Source organism: Sinohyriopsis cumingii, chromosome 17, assembly GCF_028554795.1.
Source record: "Sinohyriopsis cumingii isolate HCF-2022 chromosome 17, ASM2855479v2, whole genome shotgun sequence".
NCBI lineage: Eukaryota > Metazoa > Mollusca > Bivalvia > Unionida > Unionidae > Sinohyriopsis > Sinohyriopsis cumingii.
In genome coordinates this window covers 78,694,114-78,717,818 of record NC_142977.1, presented here as the reverse complement: position 1 = coordinate 78,717,818, position 23,705 = coordinate 78,694,114, and the positions used below count along the sequence as shown (strand labels likewise).

The following is a 23,705-nucleotide window of genomic DNA, read 5'->3' as shown; positions in this document are numbered from 1 at the left end:
ACATTCACTTTACGCAACAAAAACAAACTCTCTCCAAAATCACCCATATTGCCATAGGGATGTTGCTTAAATTATCAATCTCTTATTTTTCAGATTGTCTTCGGACCGATGATGCTGTCTCTAGAAAACAAGGTTGTATGATACTAATTCAGACGTTGTTGCTCACTGAACTACTAGAATACGACTCAAATGCAAAGATTCTGGAAGACTGCAGAGATTTGTCCTTCAAGTAAAAAGATGTTTTACAAAGGACGAAACAATCCGCAGTTTTAAGTGTCAATACTGCCGCAAATCTGCAAACTTAACAAATATCCCCATATTATACTTGCCCGTAGAATAGTCGCGTGCAATCTAATAATGCCATGCCCAAATGACTACATACAATTTTATAACTTTAGAGGTCTACGTCACAGTGTACGTGTAGATATTATCTGCGGTAGTCGTAAGCAAACGGGTCGATAAGCAACCTAGTTTATATAAACCATATTCAAACGATATAGAATTAAGTACCAAGATTAGTAAACGATCCTGTGTGAATATTAGAGTTTATTTTCCGTCAAGACTCTTAGCGGAATATTCGCTAGTGGGATAAACATCACACCCAAGGTAAACGTGAATAATTTTTTATATTTAAACTACTGCCATTATGACGACTTAATGCATGTCAAGCCACTAACTATATACGAAAAGGAAGGAAGTATATTGTTACTATGTTATTTTGTCCTTGAAAAACCTACATTGTCTCTATCTCTCTCTCTCTCTCTCTCTCTCTCTCTCTCTCACACACACACACACACACACACAGCTAGGACTTTAAATATTATTGTGGACAGTTGAAAATGGGAGTCTTTGTCTTGAATTACATGTCTAGGTGTAAGAAATGTTGCAAGAGAATTTGCATATAAATGTTATACATGCTTTGTCACAAAGACGGCACAGTTCATTCTAGATTTACTTTATATAACGATTTTCCAGTATGGTATGGTTTGGTGTATTGCGGCAAAGAGACTCATCACATCATTTAGTACAGAGGAAAATGGAGTGAATGTAATTTGACCAAGGACATACCACGGTTCACTGATCCAATGGCGGGATTTTAAAAACCCGCACCCTTTTGATCACGCGTCCGGTACATAATTCCAATCGGTCACCCTGACTCTCAACTTTCTGCTTGATTTATTTCCTTATTATAGACAGAAATAGGGAGACGGACATACTGAAAGACAGGCAAAATAACCAAACAGCGAGGCACGGAAAGAGAGAGAGAGTACTTTAATAGTCTATGGTGTGATCAGGTTCAAAGGAAAGGAATAGATTCCATCTGACGGAAGACTGAATTAAAATTCGTAACCGTTTAATCTTGTTGACTTGATCACGGTTTAAAACGAGAAGATACCTGATAATTTAAGTAATTTAATACACAAATGATTAGATTTAAAGTATTTCTTTTAATAAGCAGCTCCACGAATAATTTAACCTTTGACACAATGGCCATTTAGCAAAAAGCTCTATGTGGAACATTCAAATGAAGATAATGGTAGTACGGATTTTCTTTGCTATTGCTATGATTTCATTTCTTTTCTAATATATTCAAAAAGACAAAGCTGTAAATTGTTTTCCCATAACGTGTTCAGGAAAACTGACTTTGGAAAAGTGATTTGTCCTGACAAAGTCTTAAACTTATCCAATGTTGCGTTGTCATAACTTTATGAGTTATGTGCTTTCGTTTGTGCGCTCAATAATGTTGTTAGAATCATTAACAGGTTCATTCGATTGCTTAAGTTACTTGCTTGTCAGAATAAAAGAATGATTTTTAGTGTTCAAATTATGGAACATAAAACAGAGGCTAATATTTTGAGTCCCAGTCTTGCCAGAAAATGACAGGGAGCACAACTTTTCTTAAAATACGCTTAATATTGCCTTCGTATTCGAAGAGAATATATATATATATATATATATATATATATATATATATATATATATATATATATATATATATATATATATATATATATGATTTACTTTAATATTGTGTTTGTTAGTTCTAAAAAAAAAAAAAAGTAACTTACATGCTATTTGTAATGTAATTTATTTACTGGATTAGACATTTTCTAGAAATCCATTTTCCGGAAATTCAGTTGAGTTTGACATGACTGTTTTTTGGTAATTCAATAGAAACGTTGTATCTAATGCTGACTTAGTTCCTGGCCTTGATTCAGAATTCAGTGAGTTGAAGTAAACAACTTTCTTCTTCTTTTTTTTTATTCTTTCTTAGAGTAGATTCATGAAGTGAAATCCATCCCAAACTGGGAGTATTTTATGCTAGGCATGTAGAAAGCTTTTATGTTGTTCTAGAAACATATGTGACCCTCATCCGGGAAACGTTTTGCGTTTTACTAAGACTTAATATTGATGTATTTTGAAATAATAGTTATACTTGTCTTAACACTTGAAGTCAAAGTGTTTTATGTTGTGACCAGTTTTTGGGGCTAATTATTTTGTTTTCTTCAAATTATTTTGGATTCCAAGAGATTATGTTTTCCTGGAAATGTTTGTGCTCTAAACTAATTCTTAGACAAGGACAGTTATCGAAATTTACAAAGAGATCAAACATTGGAATATTATTTTCTGTAATTCAGAAGAAAAAAAACTTTTGACACATCAGTACGACACTGACCACATCATACGTCATCGTCTTCCATTTTGGATTTCATCGGGATCGAACTCATTTTGATCAGGACATTTTATTACTAGGACTTCTTTTTTTTAATTCTTCTATTATTCTTGGATTATTTTTGGATTTGATTCGTAGAACTGTAAGTTCTTTTTCTCATTCTTACCTTGTTTAACTTATGTTAAGTGATCACCTGTCGTTGGCGGTCAGTGCTTTCTGTAACAAAAATTACACAGAGCGACGGCCATTTTTTGTTTTATGATTCCCGCTCTTACTTAATCGGAGTACAGGAGTGGATATGTATACTTAGACGAAGCACAATCAGCTGATCAACAAAACGTTAAAAACAATATTATCGGAGCTAAAAAGCAAGGAACGTTTTGACGTTGTAGTATAGAGTACAAGTTCTACGAATTAGAAAAGCGAAATAAAAAAAAAAACTGAAAAAATGGCCATTGTAGTTAGAGTTGTAAAGTAAGTCTTTATCAAGGCGAACATTTTGACATTTTAAGATTGTGATATATATATATATATATATATATATATATATATATATATATATATATATATATATATATATATATATATATATATATATATATATATCTGTACTTTTGCAAAATCTAATATAGATAAATATAGCCTTATTTTGTCTGCAAGCGTATCTTCGGTGTTGTTGGGAAACTCGCATTTCAGTACGCCATATTGGCTTCTACTAAGGATCCATTCCGGAATGAGAGCTAATTAATAAGACGGATATGGGGAGAAATAAAGATCCGGGAGAGAACCGTGACGGACACAAAACTGATGTAGGAGAACATACAATGAAATGTTTAGAATCGAATCTAACGCCACTTGGAGCAAAGTGACTAATTATTAATCTGGTAACTACCGCCAGTTTAGAAGAAACCTTATTCGTGCAAACATCACTAATTATCAACTGACATATTTACTTAAGTGAAATCCATTATCTTAAATCTTGCAAATGAGATTTACACTTTTCGTTTATTGCACTTGTTCGGGACTAATATAAAATTGCTTTTCATTTGTTAAGTAGTTTTTACCTCCAATTCAATCGATATCAGTTATAAATTTTTCTAGGTTGATTGGATTCTTGGTTTATAATGGCACTTTATCTTTGGATGATGCTTCTCTTGGTCCTCTTCGACAGATCCTTATTTTTAAAAGCAAATGATTATAAAATCTAATGTTGAGAAACTTCACCCATAGGCAAACGACTGGCTTGTTACTTTACATCTTTGAAAAACTTACATTGTATTAATTATAAACAGGCAAACAAATTTGTTTCCTTTATAAAGTTCTATTTTGATAATATGAATTTTCTTCCCGTTAAAAGTCAGACACGTATATTGATATTTTGTTCTGATGTCAAATGGTCTATTGATATTCAGAATGCATCTAAATCTCTATTGCACCTGGCTACAAATCTTACAAAATAACTTTCGTGAAACTTCATACACAATGTATACGGTCAGTTTTGGAAATCTGAGGTAATAGATCCAAGAAAGATTTCAAATGTCCGGACAAATTCAATGGATGATGCATGTATCATTACAGGTCTTCACATCTCTTCTTATAGAGAGTTTCTTTAGGCGAAAGCTAGTTGGGGAAGTCTTGTACAACGAAGTAAAAATAAAAATTAAGCATAATGTATTCATTATAATCAAATACCTAACAATTTAAGCAACCTTCATCCAGAAAGAAAATATGATGTATATAACTGTCGTCAACGTAACTCTCAGTCATCACACCAGTCCATTCCAGCCTTCCGATTTGTGATAAGTCTTTTTCCATCTAACTGTCCTGACTTCGTTGATAACTTGCTTCTCTCTCTCTCTCTCTCTCTCTCTCTCTCTCTCTCTCTCGTTGATTTATTTGGCTATAAACATTTATGTTTCGTTTGTTCTGAAATTGTGTGTCTTTTAATATAAGTAATTTTGACGTAGTTTTCAGATATGCGCAGTTTTTTGTGTGCAAATTGAACGACATCTTTAGACCATTTTTTGTGTTCTGGGAAAGGGCTTAGATGAGTTACTTAACTCATGTCCAATCACATTTTGCTTACTAAAAGGACAATAACAATATACTAAAAACAACGTCATATGGAAGACATTGCGAGTAAACGGGAGCAAGTACCTTTCCCACTGACACAGAGGCAGCCATCCTGGGCTGGCCTGAGTGGGCTTTGAATCCGTTGGGTTACGATTCTGACGCTTTACCATCGAAGCTACTGTGGCTCCCAGTGTTTTGCATAAAAGCTCAAGTTAGAATCAAAAGATAAAGTAAAATCGGTATGCTAGTTATCTTCCGAAGGTGCACTACAAGCGTGAATCTCGCGAACAAAAGGGCACCAAAGTTATTTGATTTTGTTGTCTCTATTATTATTATTGTTATTATTATTATTATTATTATTATTATTAAATCAGTAAATGGTAGAGTTGACGTGAAATGTTCTAAACATTCTGTTTCCTTAGTAAAATGATGCATGTTTTAGTAATGATCTTGCCGCAAATCTAAATTACAAAGTACAAATTTCAGTTATAAATAGTATCAATATAGTGGCGTCGCAAGAAATTCTGCACACTCTCCACCACTATAAAACTTCATTCTGGGGCCCCCCTCCAAAGAAAATAGTTGTTTGATAGAATTTGGTGAGCCCTTACTGGGTCTGTACATCCTTCCCTTGCAGTTACGTTTTTTTTTTCTTCTTCTTCTTCTATGCGGTGACTACGCCACTGACTATTAATAACTACCGAGAATATGGTGACATATAAGATGTTTGCTAAGTTTACTATGCTTTCCCTCCCTCTCCCTTCGCCTTCTTCTTTATCACATCTCTTATATTCCTTGGATGAACTTTGATCCTGTTTTTTTTTTTTAAGAGCAGAATCAGCGTTAAAACTATTTTAATAAATATACCTTTCAACCAGCCTGTAGCGTTTGATGTATCCATGGGTTTTTGCCCTTTTTAGAATAGAATACTAGGCCGATAAATCAGCCCTTCACTCGTGATGATATTGATTTTCGGGTGAGGGGCTGATATCACATATTCATTAAAAGCTGCAATTATCTCCATTCAAATTTGGCTGCACATATCGATGTATATTGTATACACTTACCGATATTTCTCGTGGCTGTGCAGCTTCCGTCAGCTGAAGGGTTCTTTTGGTGACATATAGGTTACATTTTCTGAGCAAATCATGTTTGGTGGCTTGTAAATCCACATGAAATAGCATAACCATCTGTTCTGTGGCCATTTTGAATTACTTGCATGATATGGCTGTTACCAATTACCGGTATGTGTATAAAGTGTACGCGTGTTAGTTCCGAAATGATTAGCATTCAGAAAAATTGCATATTTTAATGAACATGTGACATGATACCCACAACATCCTCCATCAGTATCAACACATATTTGTAGGGTTGCTTTATCGGACTAATGGAATACTACTAACAAAACGGCCGTACAAATTATGCCATTCGAATTTCTGCCTTAGTTTATAGTAACCAACTGCATGACATTTTCTTGAGTGTCATGTATTAATTACCAGCTTTGGCGATACTTTGGTTCGGTTATATGTATTATGAAAAGTTTCTAATTATCAGGACTCAAATAGCTGTAGCATGACGCAGGGGAATTAGTGTTACCAAAAAGGGTATGATACTTGAAAAGGACAACATGGCGGCTAAGACAAGGAGTATGGTGACCCGCCACTTTAATACTGGCTATAGGAGATACTAATATTAATGCATACATATATCCTGGGCCTTTGCCAATACCGAACTGGGTTAACTTTTACGATATCGATTTTCCTCCCGGTGTTATAAATAAGGATCTTGAAAACACACATTGTCGATTTTACACCAGTCACACGCGGATAGGTATGAATACAAGCAAATTTAATTTATGATGACACCCAACCTCAACAATAAAAATTGAGATCAAATATATATTCCTTGTTCGATTGTCGAACGTCTTTTCATCAATAAAGAAGAAAAGTCTGTATTTATCAGGCCTTTCAATATTTTATCATATCTTCAAGCACGTACCATTCATTCATAGTGAATGTGGATGGTCGTGTGTCCTGTCTGCGTGTATGTTTGGATAGATGTCTGGTTGAACTTTGCAGAAAAAATTGCTCAAATCTCTCTCTCTCTCTCTCTCTCTTTCTCTCTCTCAAATTAAAGATCAATTAAACTATTTCGGCGCTAGCATACTTTTGAGAGAGAGAGAGAGAGAGAGAGAGAGAGAGAGAGAGAGAGAAGATATATGAACTATGTCTATAAAAGCTTGAAACCTGTTCATGGACCATGGGTGCCCCACCATAGTGACCGAAAACTTACCTAAACCTGAAAACTGACCTAAACACAAAATTTAAGCGGACGGTTGTATAGACAGGCTAGTCGCTGGGATATAAAACATGTATGACCATTAAATTACGGTGCTACAGTTGATGGAAAGGGAATATTTGCTTCGAGTACCTTTTCTTTTAGAGTAGCGTAGAATTTAGTAATCCTATCAGGGTATAGCCATTTTATAGTGCATCATTGATTTGTGCGTGATTATAACCTCTCAAAGTTAGATCATGCAGAAACGTCTTAAAACTATGTAACAGAATAGAACGAAAACCAACAAGTTCAGCAAAATTTAACAAATAATATATTTCCCATGAATAGAAAGTGAAACTTTAAAAGGAACTTCCAGTATTGTGATTTAAATCCAAAATAGTTCTAAAAGTTCTATCACATGTCCAAAGTATAGAATAATCCGAATGATTCGTTCATCTCTAATCGATTGTTTTGCTTTAACGGTCATATCTATAATCACCACAGAGAAGGCTGAAAGTGAAAGTCAGTTTGCCCCAGATGCGGTTGTCCTGCAAGGAAAATTTATCACATGTTTGAATTTGGCAGAACATCTTTTTTTTCAAAGACTGACACACGTACAAGCAGGAGAATGAACTACAACAGGTACAAATTTAGAAAGGCTGAACCTTCCAGGGTCCAGAAAGTTTGTGGAAGCTGCAACTCCACTTAACACTCGCGGAAGATCTTAAGCTGTCGTAGAGTAAGGAAAATTAGTCCACACATTATAACACATACAGGCATCACCTAGTAACAAGGCAAGAACAAAGGTTTGCAGTCTTGACGCCTCTGAAACCCGTGCGAACAGTCACTGAAACCTAGAACGGAGCAAAAAGTGCAAGTAATCAGTGTAACAAAACTAAAAAATCAATGCTACAAGAAAAACACCAGTTAGGAAAGGACCACAAAAAGAACTGAAAATCCAAGTGTGCCTGATTATAACCTTAAACTCAATGGTCAAAATCCGAACAAAGAGTGATTTCAGAATCTAATAGACCTCTAAAAGGATCTGATGATACCATCAAACTCTTAAACAATGATAGAAGTCTACAAAGTATAGAATCTTTAAAGCTCATACTCCAGAGAAACAACAATGTTTCACACCATGATGTAACGGAATTTGTGAGTGTTGATGAAATAAGTCTTTTACATAAAGAATATTACCCAGTATATAACTGCCTTCAGGAGACGTTTTGAAAAGTGCACTATAGAATTATTCCTAAATATTTCATCATCAGATTCAACAAATATTTCAGGAAATACTGATCTGGATGGAGAATTGTCCATGATTATAAGGGACACAATTCATCTCAGCCGTTTTCTTATAAAGACTATATTGCAGGCTACAGACGTTTGTGTGTCCGTTTGCAAAACTCAACTTTTTCTCACTATATCTTATACCATGCACTCCATTCAATTAACCAGTCTGATCTTCTTCTTCCTTGCACTTCAATCAATTCATCATTCTGATCTTCTACCTTGCACTCCAATCAATTCATCAGTCTGATCTTCTACCTTGCACTCCAATCAATTAATCAGTCTGATCTTCTACCATGCACTCCAATCAATTTATCAGTATGATCTTCTGCCATGTACTCCAATCAAGTTATCAGTCTGATCTTCTACCTTGCACTCCAATCAATTCATGAGTCTGATCTTCTGCCGTGCACTCCAATCTAGTTATCAGTCTGATCTTCTGCCATGCACTCCAATCAATTAATCAGTCTGATCTTCTGCCATGCAGTCCAATCCATTAATCAGTCTGATCTTCTGCCATGCGCTCCAATCAATTAATCAGTCTGATCTTCTACCTTGCACTCCAATCAATTCATTAGTCTTATCTTATGCCATGCACTCCAATCCATTAATCAGTCTGATCTTCTACCTTGCACTCCAATCAATTAATCAGTCTGATCTTCTGCCATGCACTCCAATCAATTAATCAGTCTGATTTTCTACCATGCACTCCAATCAATTAATCAGTCTGATTTTCTACCATGCACTCCAATCAATTCGTGAGTCTGATCTTCTGCCATGCACTCCAATCAATTCATGAGTCTGATCTTCTACCTTGCACTTCAATCAATTAATCAGTCTGATCTTCTGCCATGCACTCCAATCAATTCATGAGTCTGATCTTCTACCTTGCACTCCAATCAATTAATCAGTCTGATCTTCTGCCATGCACTCCAATCAATCAATTAATCAGTCTGATCTTCTACCTTGCACTCCAATCAATTCGTGAGTCTGATCTTCTGCCATGCACTCCAATCAATTTGTCAGTCTGATCTTCTACCATGCACTCCAATCAGTTAATCAGACTGATCTTCTATCATGCACTCCAATCAATTAATCAGTCTGATCTTGACCATCTAATTGAATATTTACCAGCACCTTGTGTTCTGCTTGGTGAAATTAATGGCCACAGTGTATTTGGGGGCTGTAACATATATCATTGGGAGATGAAATAAAATAGAAGATTTTGTATCAAAACAATATTACCCACTTTACAAACAATGCAAATTATATATATATATATATATATATATATATATATATATATATATATATATATATATATATATATATATATATATATATATATATATAAACAAATGACTGCTGGAGTGCACAAGGAATATATATATTAAGAGATATGTAAGATATTACTCTCAAAATCCATTTGCTATTCCAGGCATCTTTTTTATAGAGTAAAATGAAAAATGTTTCAAACGACGACCATCTTATCCCAACCCCTTTCAAAGGCCTGAAAGAGTTCGTATATAAATTCAAACTGCTGTGTAACGACTCATAGTCCACAATATGTTCATATATCATGTTCTTTCATAGAAAATGAATCCATCTGGGCCACCACCGCCATATACACCCTATCCTAGCGCTCCCCCTCCACAAGGCTACCACCCTGGACAACACCAGCCTGCGGCTTACCCACCTACACACCCCCAACAGGTACAACCTGGGTACGGGTATCCAGCACCAGGGTATGGGTACCCGGCTGACAATGACCATCGCCAACAAGTAGTTGTAGTTCAGCAACCGCAGTAAGTACATGCAAACATACATGAAAGCACACAAACACACATACATGTTTGCACACTCTGCCAGTATACCCCACGAATACATTTCCATGCACCTTGTCTGTATGCCCTATGAATGCATTTTCATACACCCTGTTTGTATACCTTATGAAATGACGTGTTAAAGAACGATATGGTATGCTACGTTTTGCAATGTGATAGCATTGTTAGATTGGTGGGATGTATGTATGTAAAAAGAAAAATGTTTCGAACGACGATCATCTTTTCCCATCCGATTTTAAATGCCTGAAAGAGTTTGTTTATGAAAATCAGACTTGTATGTATGTATGTATGTCTGTATGTATGTATGTATGTATGTATGTAGGTAGGTAGGTAGGTAGGTAGGTAGGTAGGAATGTATGTATATAGGTAGGTAGGTAGCTAGGCATATATGCATGTGCAGGTGAATAATGTTACTGGTGAAAGATGTCACTGGAAGGCGCAGTCCCAATCCTGCATGCAGGCGGCTCAGGCCTTTGCCCGTCTGGTGTTGATCCGGAGACGACACCATTACCCGGCAGCAGCCTGAGTGACCAAGCAGCCTTCTCTAGGGACAGCACTGCTTGCTCCGCATGGATAGGGGCCTAGAAAAGGTGGCCTAAACAAAGATCGTCGCCTTACCCCCCGCCCAGTTGGCCTGCCGCAGATAACAGGCATCGTCCAACGCGGTCGAAACTTAGCTGACAAAAACAAGGCATGCCCCACCTGATTCACATCGTGGCAAAAGACTAAAACTGGCTTGTTGGAACATCAGAACAATGCTAGACTCAACCGACAGCAACAGAGCAGAACAACGCTCTGCCTTAATCGCACACGAACTCTCTCGCCTTGCTGTTGACATTGCTGCACTTAGCGAAGTAAGCCTTTCAGAGGACGGAAGTTTGAGAGAACTCAGCGCTGGATACACTCTGTACTGGACAGGAAAACCAAAAACTGAAAAACGACTTTCAGGAGTCGGTTTCAAGGACACAATCACCACCAAGTTAACAAACTTTCCCACTGGTCACAACGACCGCATCATATCCATGCGTCTCCCGTTAGGGAACCAACAGCACGCCACACTCTTCAGTGTATATGCTCCAATATTCCAAGCAGATCCTTTGAAAAAGGATAAATTCTACGCTGACCTGCGCAGACTTATCAAGAGCGTCCCAGAGAGCGATAAAATGATCATCTTCTGAGATTTCAATGCCAGAGTGGGCCGAGACTTAGAAGCTTCGAAAGCCGCCCTTGGGAAACATGGCGTGGGTGGCTGCAATGACAATGGGCGCCTGCTTCTTGAATTTTGCACAGAATTACAGCTCACCATCACAAACACCGTATTCAGCAGAAAGACAACCTGAAAACCACCTGGATGCATCCTAGTACAAAACACGGGCACCTAATAGATTATGTCATAGTATGCCAGAGGGACTTAAAAGATGTCCTTCATACCAGAGTGATGCCCTATTGCAGAGTGCCACACAGACCATCGTCTTATCCGATGCAAGCTCGACTTCCCTCTTCAAGGCCAGGCCCAAACAGCATGGGGGTACCCCGAAAAGAAAGCTCCAGATCAAAAACCGGTTGTCTGAAGACGTCAAGGCAGATTTTCAAGAGAGCATGCAGTATAGGCTCGAAGAACCTAATTGTTCGCCAGATCTACCTCCGGAAGAGACGTGGAATCACATCAAGGCTGCCATTTTGCAAACCTCAGAAGAAATCCTTGGATTGACCACTAAGAAAAACAAAGACTGGTTTGACGAAAACAACCAAGAAATCCAAGAACTGCTTGCAAAAAGAGATCAGCCCAACAAGCCCATCTCGCACAACCATCCTGTTCACAGAAGAAAGCAGCCTTCTGCCATATCTGCAGCTTCCTCCAGTGCAGTCTCCGAGACATACAAAATGAGTGGTGGACAAAGCTTGCAGAAAGAACCCAGATGTACGCTGACACTGATGACTACAAGGGGTTCTATGAAGCGCTGAAATAAGTGTATGGTCCTTCCTTCCAAATACAGAGCCTCCTACGGAGTGCAGATTCCCAAGAGCTACTCACTGAGAGGGAATCTATCCTGAACCGCTGGTCAGAGCACTTCCACAATCTCTTCAGCACTAGCCGTACAGTCCAGGAGGCAGCTATTGATCGCATCCCACAACAGCCACCTAAGATGGAACTTGATGAGGTACCCACGCTGCAAGAGACTGTAAAACAATAGAACAACTGTAGACAGGAAAGGCTGCAGGAAAAGATGGTATCCCACCATAGATATGGAAGAGAGCATTAAACACAGAACTCCACGAGTTCTTCGTTTGCTGCTGGGAGCGAGGGAAACTTCCACAAGACCTTTGAGATGTAGTCATCATCACCTTGTATAAAAATAAGGGGGAAATGTCTGGCTGCTCAAACTACCGTGGGATAACTCTGCTCTCCATTGCAGGCAAAATCCTAGCTAGAGTGTTGCTAAACAGACTGGTGCCCACCATTGCGGAAGAACATGCTCCAGAGAGTCAATGTGGCTTCAGAGCCAATACGGCACAACTGACATGGTGTTCGTCCTGAGATAGATCCAGGAAAAATGCCGAACAAAACAAAGAACTGTACATCACATTTGTGGACCTGATATGCATTTGATACGGTGAGAAGAACTGGACAGTGGAAAATCCTTGAAAAGCTCGGCTGTCCTCCTAAATTCCTTACCATGATCATCCAACTACATGAAGACCAGCTTGGTCAGGTCAGAAACAATAACGACCTGTCACAGACCTTCCCCATTACAAATGGCGTGAAACAGGGCTGCGTTTTAGCCCCCACACCGTTCTCAATCTTCTTCAGCATGATGCTTCAACTAGCAACAGAAGACCTTGATGACGAAGATGGCATCTATATCCAATTTCGGACTGATGGCAAGCTATTTAACTTAAGGCGACTTCATGCCCACACCAAGACCTTAGAAAAACTGATTAGAGAACTTCTCTTTGCAGACGACACCGCCCACACGGAAGCTGCCTTACAGCGCATAACATCCTGCTTTGCAGAAGCTTGTCAGTTTATTGGTCTTGACGTCAACCTAAATAAAACTGAGGTACATCACCAGCCTACTCCCAAGGAAGAGAATCGACCACCAAGCATCTTCATTGATCAGACAGAGCTGAACGTAGTCCACCAGTTCACCTACCTGGGCTGTGTGATATCCTCTGATGTCAAGATTGACAAAGAAATAGACAACAGACTGGCCAAGGCAAACAGCGCCTTCGGCAGACTCTATAAACGAGTCTGGCACAACGCCAGTCTCAAGAGAGATACAAAGATCAGCGTCTGCAGAGCTGTCGTACTGCCCACCCTTCTATATGGGTCACCTACAGCCGCCACTTCCGCCTTCGTGAACGCTTCCATCAGCGCTGCCTCCGCACCATCCTCAACATCCACTGGAGTGACTTCGTCACCAACACTGAAGTCCTCAAACAAGCAGGGATCACCAGCTTTGAGACCACGCTCTTGAAGATACAGCTTCGCTGGGCAGGGCACGTGTCCAGGATGGAGGATCATCGCCTGCCAAAGATTGCACTGTATGGGGAGCTGTCAACTGGCCACTGTGATAGAGGGGCACCTCGAAAGAGATATAAAGACACCTTGAAAAAGACACTCACCACCTGTGGCATCGATCACTGCCAATGGGCATCACAAGCTGCTGACCGTGAAAGCTGGCGATGTTCAGTTCACCAGGCCGCTGCCACTTTTGAACAAATCAGACGGGCCATCTTGGAGGAAAAACGATGGCGAAGACAAAACCGGGAACCATCGGCAGCACCCACAACAACCCAGACATTCCCCTGCAGCCTCTGTGGAAGGACGTGCCTGTCACGTATAGGGCTCGTCAGCCACCAGCACGCGTGTAACAGACATGAACATATACCCCTTCCTAATCCTTGGAAATCCAAACCAACAAAGTAAAACCAACAACAATGTAGGTATGAATTGATGGACATTTGGATAGATACTCGGGTGGGTGGACTTAGTTGATATAAGTTTTTCCGTTGCTGTTTTGCCATTCATCCATGCGACCAACCATTCACCCATCTCTCTCTCTCGATCGATCGATCGATCGATCGATCGATCGATCTCTAGATATATATAGTGTGTGTGTGTGCACTTTTCACTTCACGCTTTATAGTTTTAGAACTACACCAGGGGCTCTAACCAATTCACTGCCCTTTTATAAATCACAATCCAATACAGAATAACAGCAGCTTAATCTCTGTACATCAACCACTGTCCAAAACTCTAAATCAGCGACTGTTCATGTTCCTACCACGTTCATAGTGACTTTCCAAATCTAATTCTGACCAATGTACACAAAATTGTCTCACGGGTCTCGTGATGAAACGCAGAAATTCTTTATTTCCTAGTCATCTATGAAACCAATATTCTGTTCCAATGTAATCAAATGTTCCACCATACTTCCAAAAATATCTTATCTTGCTATAAATCTTCTGATTCTTCTTTGGGCTATTTAACAAATGCCAAGGTCAAATACAATGTTCATTACCATAGTATCTAACACCTGCAACCAACATTTTCACAGTGATGACTCAGCATAAGTAACCACAAAGTTTATACAAATCTTGAGACTGAAACGGGTGACTTTACAAAAATCATCTATGTTGAATCTCCAAGGACTATTCTCCTGAACAGTTTCGTAGGAACTGTTCATAAATGGTCCTCAAGGAATCTGCGGGCAAATGAAATTCCCAAAACAATATCACTAACACACACCACATGGCGTCCAAAATTCAAAGGAAACAGTTATTGTGAAAGATTTTGGTCATTTTTCAAGCTCTGACTTCCTGCCGCGGAATGTGAGCTTTTATACCCTCGCTTTTATTTGTGAGAAAAATAGTATCCTCTAAGAGTCAATCTTCTCTAATCTAGAAAATAGTTTTAAACAAGAAACGGATGAATGACTTTGCGTTTTCGTTTCACTTGTATCTCGACAAACTCTTTGTAAATCCGTTCTCTCAGCTCCAGAGGCAAACTACGAATGTTTTCTTCTAAACTACTCATTTCACAGGAATGTCTTTCTTTTTGACGAAATATTGACACACTTGCCAAATGCAATCCAGCGGCAAAGGATCTCGAATAAATTTTATTTCAGTCTCTCTTTCACCGCACATCACACATCGCAAGGAAGTTTCGTCTTGAGGCCATATCTCCTGGAAGTTTTTTCTATTTTATATTCCTCTGAGTTTTTCACCTTTACTTGCATTTCATTCCATGGAATTGTGTGTGCCACTGCCACAGTGTAGTTTAAAGTCTTGGCATCCAAAACATTATAGGAGATAAGTAAATGTTCTTCAATGTCTGTTTGAAGCAATGAGCATATTCAGATATCAGTGGTGAAAACATTTATGTCGTAATGGGTGCAATTGTTCCTTGTGTTTCACCTGTATCTTGACAAACTCTTTGTGAATGCCTTCTCTCAGCTCCAGAGGCAAACTACGAATGTTCTCTTCTAGATTATCACAGTAGTCAGGCAATAAGACAGGACATTTGTATTCTTTGAACTTGGAGTCCGCAGTGGGACCCTCACTCGATTCATGCTGTTTCGAAGTCATCATCCTTTCTGGTAACTTTTGGCATTCTGGATAGTGTATATCAAATGTTGGTTGATATATGTGGTGACACAAGGAGTTTCGGATATTGTGTGTATGGTTGATGGATGGTATATAAGATGTGGGAGAGTACCTTTATTGTGGTTTGAACTTTTTCGCTTATCCTTTAAGCCAGCACAAGGTGTTTGGGATAGTGTGTGTATGGGGTTTTGGATGGTATAGGTGATGTGATAAACATTATTTTTGTGAGATTTCATCTCCTGATCTTAAACTCTAAGCTAACACAAGGTGTTTTGGATACTGTGTATAAGGGGTATTGGATGGTAAATAAGGTTCATGAGAATATGTTTGTTGCATTTCATCTTCTTTGCTTACACTCTAAGCTAACACAAGGTGGTTTGGATAGTGTGTATATTGGTAAGGGATGGTATAGGTGATGTTTTGGATATTATGTTTGTGAGATTTCTTCTCGTTCTCTAACATTCTAAGCTAACACAATGCATTTTGGATAGACTGTTTAATGGTGTGTTGGATGGTAAATAATTTGTGTGAGAGCATTTCTGTTGGATTTCATCTTCATCGCTTACACTCTAAGCTAACACAAGACGGTGTGTGTGTGTGTGTGTGTGTGTGTGTGTGTGTGTCTCCTGGTCTTACACTTTAAGATTACACAAGGCGTTTTGAGTTGGGGGTATGAGATATTGGATGGTATAGGTGGTGTGATGGATATTATTTTACTGACGTGATGAATAGTATGTTTGTGAGAGTGTGTGTGTGTCTGTGTGTCTTTTTCTTTTTCCCACCATAAACTCCCATTCCCTTACCAAATGTGTTTGTGTGGGTTTAGTGGTGCGCCTTTAAAGACATACTAACCTTGTTTGTGTGATAGTGTGTGGGGTGTGTGGATGGGTGGTATGTTTGGTGTATGAATAGTATTAGTGTGTTTGTCTTTATATTTTTTTAAAATTTCACTTCTGCAATTTATGTGTATGGAATACAGTTGGGATACAGAATTTGAGCGGCAACCATTAACAGCATTTGAACATATCTCTATCGATTTCGTACGTACAATCCTGATGAAGAGTACACCAAAGTCACGTGAACTTAATCCAATTCCAACATCACTGATGCTTGAGTGCTTAGATCCAGTATTGCCTTCACTAACTCATGTTATTAATACAACTCTCTCATCAGGGAAATTCCCTTTATTTTTCAAAACTGCCATTGTAAAGCCTCTGCTGAAGAAACCAACACTAGACCATAAAGATTTAAAGAACTACCGCCCAGTTTCTAATCTCCCATTCATATCAAAAATCTCAGAAAAGATTGTTCCATCCCAGTTTGTATCTCATCTGAATTCAAACATTCTTTTTAGCAATGTGCAATCTGCATATCGCCCTTGTCACAGTACTGAAACTACTCTTCAAAAAATAGTTAATGACATTCTCTCTGCTTTGGATAGCAGAAAGATTACGTATTCACCCTCCTTGATTTGTCTGCTGCATTTGACACAATAGACCATAATATATTACTTCACCGTCTCCGGCATGTATTTGGCATTCATGATACAGCGTTATTGTGGTTCAAGTCCTACTTGGTCAACAGAACACAAATTGTGTCTGCAAATGGAATACACTCCAGCCTAGTTAATCTATGTTGTGGTGTTCCACAGGGGTCTGTTCTTGGACCTGTTCTCTTCATTCTATACACTCAGCCGCTCTCAAGTGTCATTGATCATCACCAATTGTACGCTGATGACATCCACATATACAAATCTATCCACTCAACTGAAGTTGATGCTACCATCCAAGGTGTAGAGAGGTGCATTTCTGATCTGAAATTATAGATGACATGTAACAAGCTGCAGATGAATGATGATAAAACTGAGGCCATTCTGATCACAACACAAAGACTTTCTCATTCACATCCTTTACCTCAAACAATAAATATCAGCAACACCAGCATTATATTCATACACTCAGTACGAAACCTAGGTGTCACTCTGGGACAGTACTCTCACATTGCACCAACATGTCATGAACATATGCAAGGCTGCATATATTGAGCTGAGACGCATCAGCTCCATTCGCAAATATCTCTCAGCTGATGCCACTAAATCACTTGTGTGTTCGTTAGTACTTTCAAGACTGGACTATTGTAACTCAATTCTGTCTGGTTCATCTCAATATCTGCTCCAGAAACTTCAAAAAGTTAAAAACACAGCTACTCGGATCATACCTAAAATACCACGATCAGAGCACACCTCACCGCTGTTCTGTGCCCTACACTGGCTATTCATTCGATCCAGAATCAAACACAAAATTTGTTCTCTGTGCTACGTTTCACTGACGGACTCTAGTCCAACATACCTATCCGAGCTCACCCATGTGTACACACCAGCAAGTACTTACGTTCCTCTTCTGACAATCGTATACTCATTATTCCCACTATGAAAACAAAGTCATATGGACAGCGTTCTTTTGCATACCAGGGAATGAATTGCCCACTGAACTTAGACACAAAGACACAGTGATCCCATTCAAGACTGCTCTCAAAACTCATTTATTTCGACTGCAAGAACTAACTTAAAGACCTAATGTGTCCTACCTTAAATATTTTCAGCATGCTTTTTATGTTTTCTAATTTCATGGTGTTTGTTTTTGTAATCATATCATTATATATGATTTTGTATCTTATAGATGTTGTCTAATGTTGTAAAGCGCTTAGAGCTTCTAAAGATTAGGCGCTATGCAAAGTCCTCATTATTATTATTGTTATTATTATCATTATTATTATTATTATTATTATTATTATTATTATTATTATTATTATGTGTGTTTGTTTGCAATTATGTGTTTGTGTGTAAAAAGTTGAAAAGAGATTTTATTTTCGGTCGGCGCTAATATCTCTTTTTGGATGTGTTGTATGTGACATGTGTTTTTGTCAGAGATGATGTTTTCCTTCACGTGCATGCTTAGTCAAATTAAGAAGAGCATTAGTCTTACCATTCGTCGTCTATCAGAAAAGAATGGCGAGAAGTGACCTCAACACGATTGAAAGTTGCAGTAATAGATACTATAGTGAACGCAGAACAATTGCTGGAGCAAGGTCTGGGACATTTTCATAATATTAATACGTCTTTTCGTGACCGCCAATTTTTTTTTTAAATTTAAGGATATTTTTTAAAAGCCTTGTTGGGGAATTCGTACTACATTTAGTTTTGGTCATTTATAAAAGAATTTTTAAAAACCAGATAGTTTTCAGTCACTATTAAAGTCCGGTACGATTTCGGAAATTTAGCGCTACTTTTTGCCTCGGTGATTTGAATATTAATATTCCAGGTTTTCTCAGTCTCTGCTTCTGTTCGGGACATTTTCATTATTTTAGAACTACTTTAGTCTAAGCCAATATAAATTAATGTTCAGGGATATGTTTAGTCTCAGTTCAATTCTGGGACAATTTCGTAATTTTAGCATAAGTTTTAGTCACATCCATTTTAATGTTGGTAACAATGTTACCATGTAGCCCCAACTGAAGTTAACCACTTGTAACACTGTTACCGCCTCACCCCCAAGTGTTGATATCATGTTAAACCTATCGACACAGTTAACATAGGATTTCCAATTGTCTCCAAGTGCCATTCCCGTGTTAAATTCCTCTTATGCCCCCAGTTACCATCTCCTTGTTAAATTCCCCCTATGCCCCATAATTTTCCGCCATTTTTTCTATATTAGCCCATATTGCCCCCAGTCGCCACATACAACTACTAATGACGCATACTAAACTAAAACAGTAGGATTTCTGTCAAAAAGTCAATTGAAAATGAACTAGTATGAATTTCCGATGATTAAAAAGGTATTCGATATTGTAGCAAAGCGAACGGGTATTTTATTACTTTATTCAGTTATTGTGGCTATTTTGGCATTTTTTGTGGTCTACTTTCTTCTGCGAAATGTCAAAGTTGTTATTAGATCAGCACTTAAAAAAAAAAAAAAAAAAAAAAAAAAACTATGCTGGCTGTCTTCATGAACAAATGTACTGTTGCTTTTCTATCAGAATTAATATAAAATCGTAAAGAAATATTTGCAAGAAGGTATAATTATTGGGCAAAGTTTATCTGGTGTTTATACCAGACTGTTTATTCACGAGTACTGACTAGAGTGAAAATTGATTTGGCAGTCATGAAACTACTAGGTACAAAAACTTAGTTTCACAAAAACTGGCTATTAATTTGTACTCAGTACATACTAGTAATGAGTTTGACATTGTAATGCCATCAGTATCTTTTTCAAATTGTTAGTACACTCTCTTCAAATTAATGTTCCCGACACCAGAAGAAGAGATTCGCATTCATTGATGGCAGTGACTATTCTTGCCTATTAGTGGTCATGATACCAGGTTCCTAATTCTGAGTTGTCTTTGGTTCTTTTGTTCAACAATTATTACTGTCATTGTCATTTTTTGCAGGATGGTTGAACAGAATCGTTCCAAATCAGATGACGCCACGTGCTGCCTTCTAGCAGCGCTTGCCTGTTTGTGTTTTTGCTGCTTGCTGTCTGACTAAATCGCGTAAAACGAGCATGCTTCTGACGGGAACCACAAATTATCTTCGGAATTTTCTGTGAAATAAAACCAAAATGAAGTTAATCATTACATATCAATCTTTTTCTGTAAGAACTATTATAGACGACTTAAGTCTTTCATTTTGCATCTCGCTTGGAGACTACACATGGTTGTATTGTATATGACATCAGTTTTCCACGGCTTTCAAGAAATATTTTCTCAGTTTTTATTTTTCTTTAATTTCTTTTTTGTTTTTCTGATTGACAATTGATTAGACAGTCAGATGTTTTATATCTGGAAACGGGTTGTTCAAGCTCGACTATTTTAATCATGTGTAAGTATTAGCAGAAATTCTTAAAGTTTTCGACTTTTTTCTAATTTACCAGCTTCTGTTCACTTTATCCTTTTATTTTCCTTTTACGGTTATCTTTTTCAGTATTTTGCCCTTTTCTCTCACTTGTTTCTGTTTTCCGTTTCAACTTTGGATCTTTGTATTAAGATTTCTTGTTAATGTTGCTCAACATTATAATCTGTGGAGTCCTGTGGGATCTCTTCGGTCACAAACGGAGCAGTGGTTTTTGAAACTGAAACATCCAATATATTATTCTTATATGCGAGAAATGTTAGGCTTACGTTAATGATAAAATGATAAAAGTTTGTCATGAATCAACTTGCAAAAAAGGAGATCGATACAGACGTCTGCATGTCGTTCACATTCATATTAATTTAAATAGAATGATTAGTTTTTAATATCTGGTTTGTGCATAAGTACTTATGTTAAGAATGTCTTATACTTAGACTAAATATGTGTAATTTTAGCAATTAGTGTTTTATTTATTTATTTACTTATTATTTATTATAGTTTTATTACTCCACTTATTAGTTCCTGTTCTGTTCTAATATATATGAAATCAAATGACAGTGCATATTTTTCAGGAACACTCTTGTTATAAAGTAATCATTAAAAGCAATGATATAAAGTATTTACTAAAAGTTGTAAACCATTCACACCAATGTTTTTTTAACATATTGAAATAATGGGAATGCCAAACTTGTCACGTGAATATATGGCATGTCTTTGGTATGTTGGTTAATTTTTACTTTCTGGCCTTGACAGAATGGCACCACAAAGTTATAAAATAGCAATCCAGATAGACAAAGCTACACAAAAAAAAACTTTGTTTCTCTCTCAGTGTGCCATTTAATCCCGTTGGCACCTTTCAGTTTGCCACTTTGTCGCGTTTGTTGGGCTGTTTTACAGCAGAGACAAAGAAAAATTGGGCAAATCAACCAACATTCTTTCGTAGACCCACTTAAGAACATGAAGCTTGGTCTTTTTGGAAAGTTATGAAATTGTATTGTCATTATGTTACAGCTTTCTTTATAATCAGTGTTTTTTTTTATCTTATGGAAGCTTCTGTTTTACATATGCCATTTACGTTCCAGATACTTACATGAAGATGATTTTGATTTATTTATATCACTTTTAGACTTATATTTCACACTGTGTCAATTTCCAGACAAATCTGTCTAAACGACTGCATTTATATTGTTTTACAAACATAATCGTATACGTCTCTACAATATTTCATGTGTCTGATTTTTTTTCCCTCGCCTGATGTAGCATTGGCGAGACATACGAATCACTCATTCTGACGAGAGCTGCAGTGGCATTAAAGTTTGTATTTCTATACGACCATATGTCCCAAACCCTGGGAGAGATAGCTACCATACCTTTTAGTGTAGACTCGTTACACTGGCATGCGCACCTGTCCTCCATTAGAAACTTGGGAAACGTCAAGGTCATTTGAAAATTAAACACTGACCTCTCACACACTATTCTTGCTGTAACATTAGGATAAGTTCATTTGAAAATCTTCGTTTAATATCATTTTAAAGAGTGCCATATGGTGATAAGTTGGATATTCCCCTCTGATCCTCGGATAAGCTATACGTGATACGAAGTCGACAACGTATCTATATTAGGCGTGACAGGCAGTCGATACATATGATTCTTTGGAATTTCTTACTTAGAAAAGAAAGAAAAATAAATAAAAGAATGAAAAATAAATAAATACAACCGATTGCCCCCCCCCCTTTCAAAAGCACGAAGGAAACAATATTTGCTGTTTTAATTTATTTATCATTTTCACTGTCTGCTTTACTGATATATATATATATATATATATATATATATATATATATATATATATATATATATATATATATATATATATAATCTGTGTTGTAAATGCGTTATGTCACATTTGTATTTATATTTTTAATAAATTGTTACCAATCAATATTTATTTTATTTTTATTATCCGCCTTGAATGTATTCATGCATTGATCTATCCGAATCACTTTTAGTCTGAGTGCGTGTTTTTGTGTATGTGCGTGTTTGTGTGGGTATGTGCGTGTTTTTGTGTATGTGCGTGAAAACTATGCATTCCTTGTTGTTTTGTATTCTAGGTGAAAAAAAATTCTCTCTAAAAAGTAACAAAGGAGTCGAAATATCTGCAAACAATTTTACTGCTACTACTACCACTGTTACTACTGCAATTTCATTACAGTTAGCAACACGTAAATTGACCTTATTGGACCATAGTGAAATGTATCTGCTACTCAAAATTACTACTCAAAATAAATGACAAAACAAGGTCTCTGAGTGTCCACTTGCATCCACATATTTCAATCAAAACAAGGTCCCTGAGTGTCCACTTGCATCCACATATATCAATCAAAACTAGATGCCTGCTTGTCCACTTGCATATACATATTTCAATCAAAACTAGGTCCCTGAGTGTCCACTTGCATCCACATAGTTCAATCAAAACTAGGTCCCTGAGTGTCCACTTGCATCCACACATATCAATAAAAACTAGGTCCCTAAGTGTCAACTTGCATCCACAATATCAATCAAAATTAGGTCCCTGAGTGTCCACTTGTATCCACATATATCAGTCAAAACTAGGTCTCTGAGTGTCGACTTGCATCCACATATTTCAATGAAAGCTAGGTCTCTGAGTGTCCACTTGTATCCACATAGTTTAAAGAAAACTAGGTTCCTGAGTGTCCACTTGCATCCACATATATCAATCAAAACTAGGTCCTTGAGTGTCCACTTTTATCCACATATATCAGTCAAAACTAGGTCTCTGAGTGTCCACTTGCATCCACATGTTTCAGTGAAAACTAGGTTCCTGAGTGTTCACTTGCATTCACATGTATCAATAAAAACTAGGTCCCTGAGTGTTCACTTGTATCCACATATTTCAATCAAAACAAGGCCCCTCAGTGTCCACTTGCATCCATATATATCAGTCAAAACAAGTTCCCTGAGTGTCCACTTGCATCCACATATTTCAATCAAAACAAGGTCCCTGAGTGTC

General features: G+C 37.5%; 1 protein-coding gene across 1 annotated transcript; it reads left to right on the top strand.

Moving 5' to 3' along the window:
- Window positions 1–427: 427 nt before the first annotated feature.
- Window positions 428–22,616, top strand: LOC149779292 (uncharacterized). The gene is made up of 3 exons (XM_089939901.1): window positions 428–606; window positions 9,911–10,122; window positions 20,218–22,616. The coding sequence occupies exons 2-3, from the start codon at window positions 9,914–9,916 to the stop codon at window positions 20,312–20,314; spliced, it is 306 nt and encodes a 101-aa protein (XP_089796027.1). The 5' UTR covers window positions 428–606; window positions 9,911–9,913; the 3' UTR covers window positions 20,315–22,616.
- The last annotated feature ends 1,089 nt before the right edge of the window (window positions 22,617–23,705 follow it).

What these genes read in the sequence shown, in the direction of transcription:
- LOC149779292 (XM_089939901.1), top strand. Translation starts at nt 9,914, where the DNA reads ATGAATCCATCTGGGCCACCACCGCCATATACACCCTATCCTAGCGCT. An exon ending in GTTGTAGTTCAGCAACCGCA is followed by an intron (nt 10,123 to 20,217) that starts GTAAGTACATGC and finishes CATTTTTTGCAG; the next exon opens with GATGGTTGAACAGAATCGTT.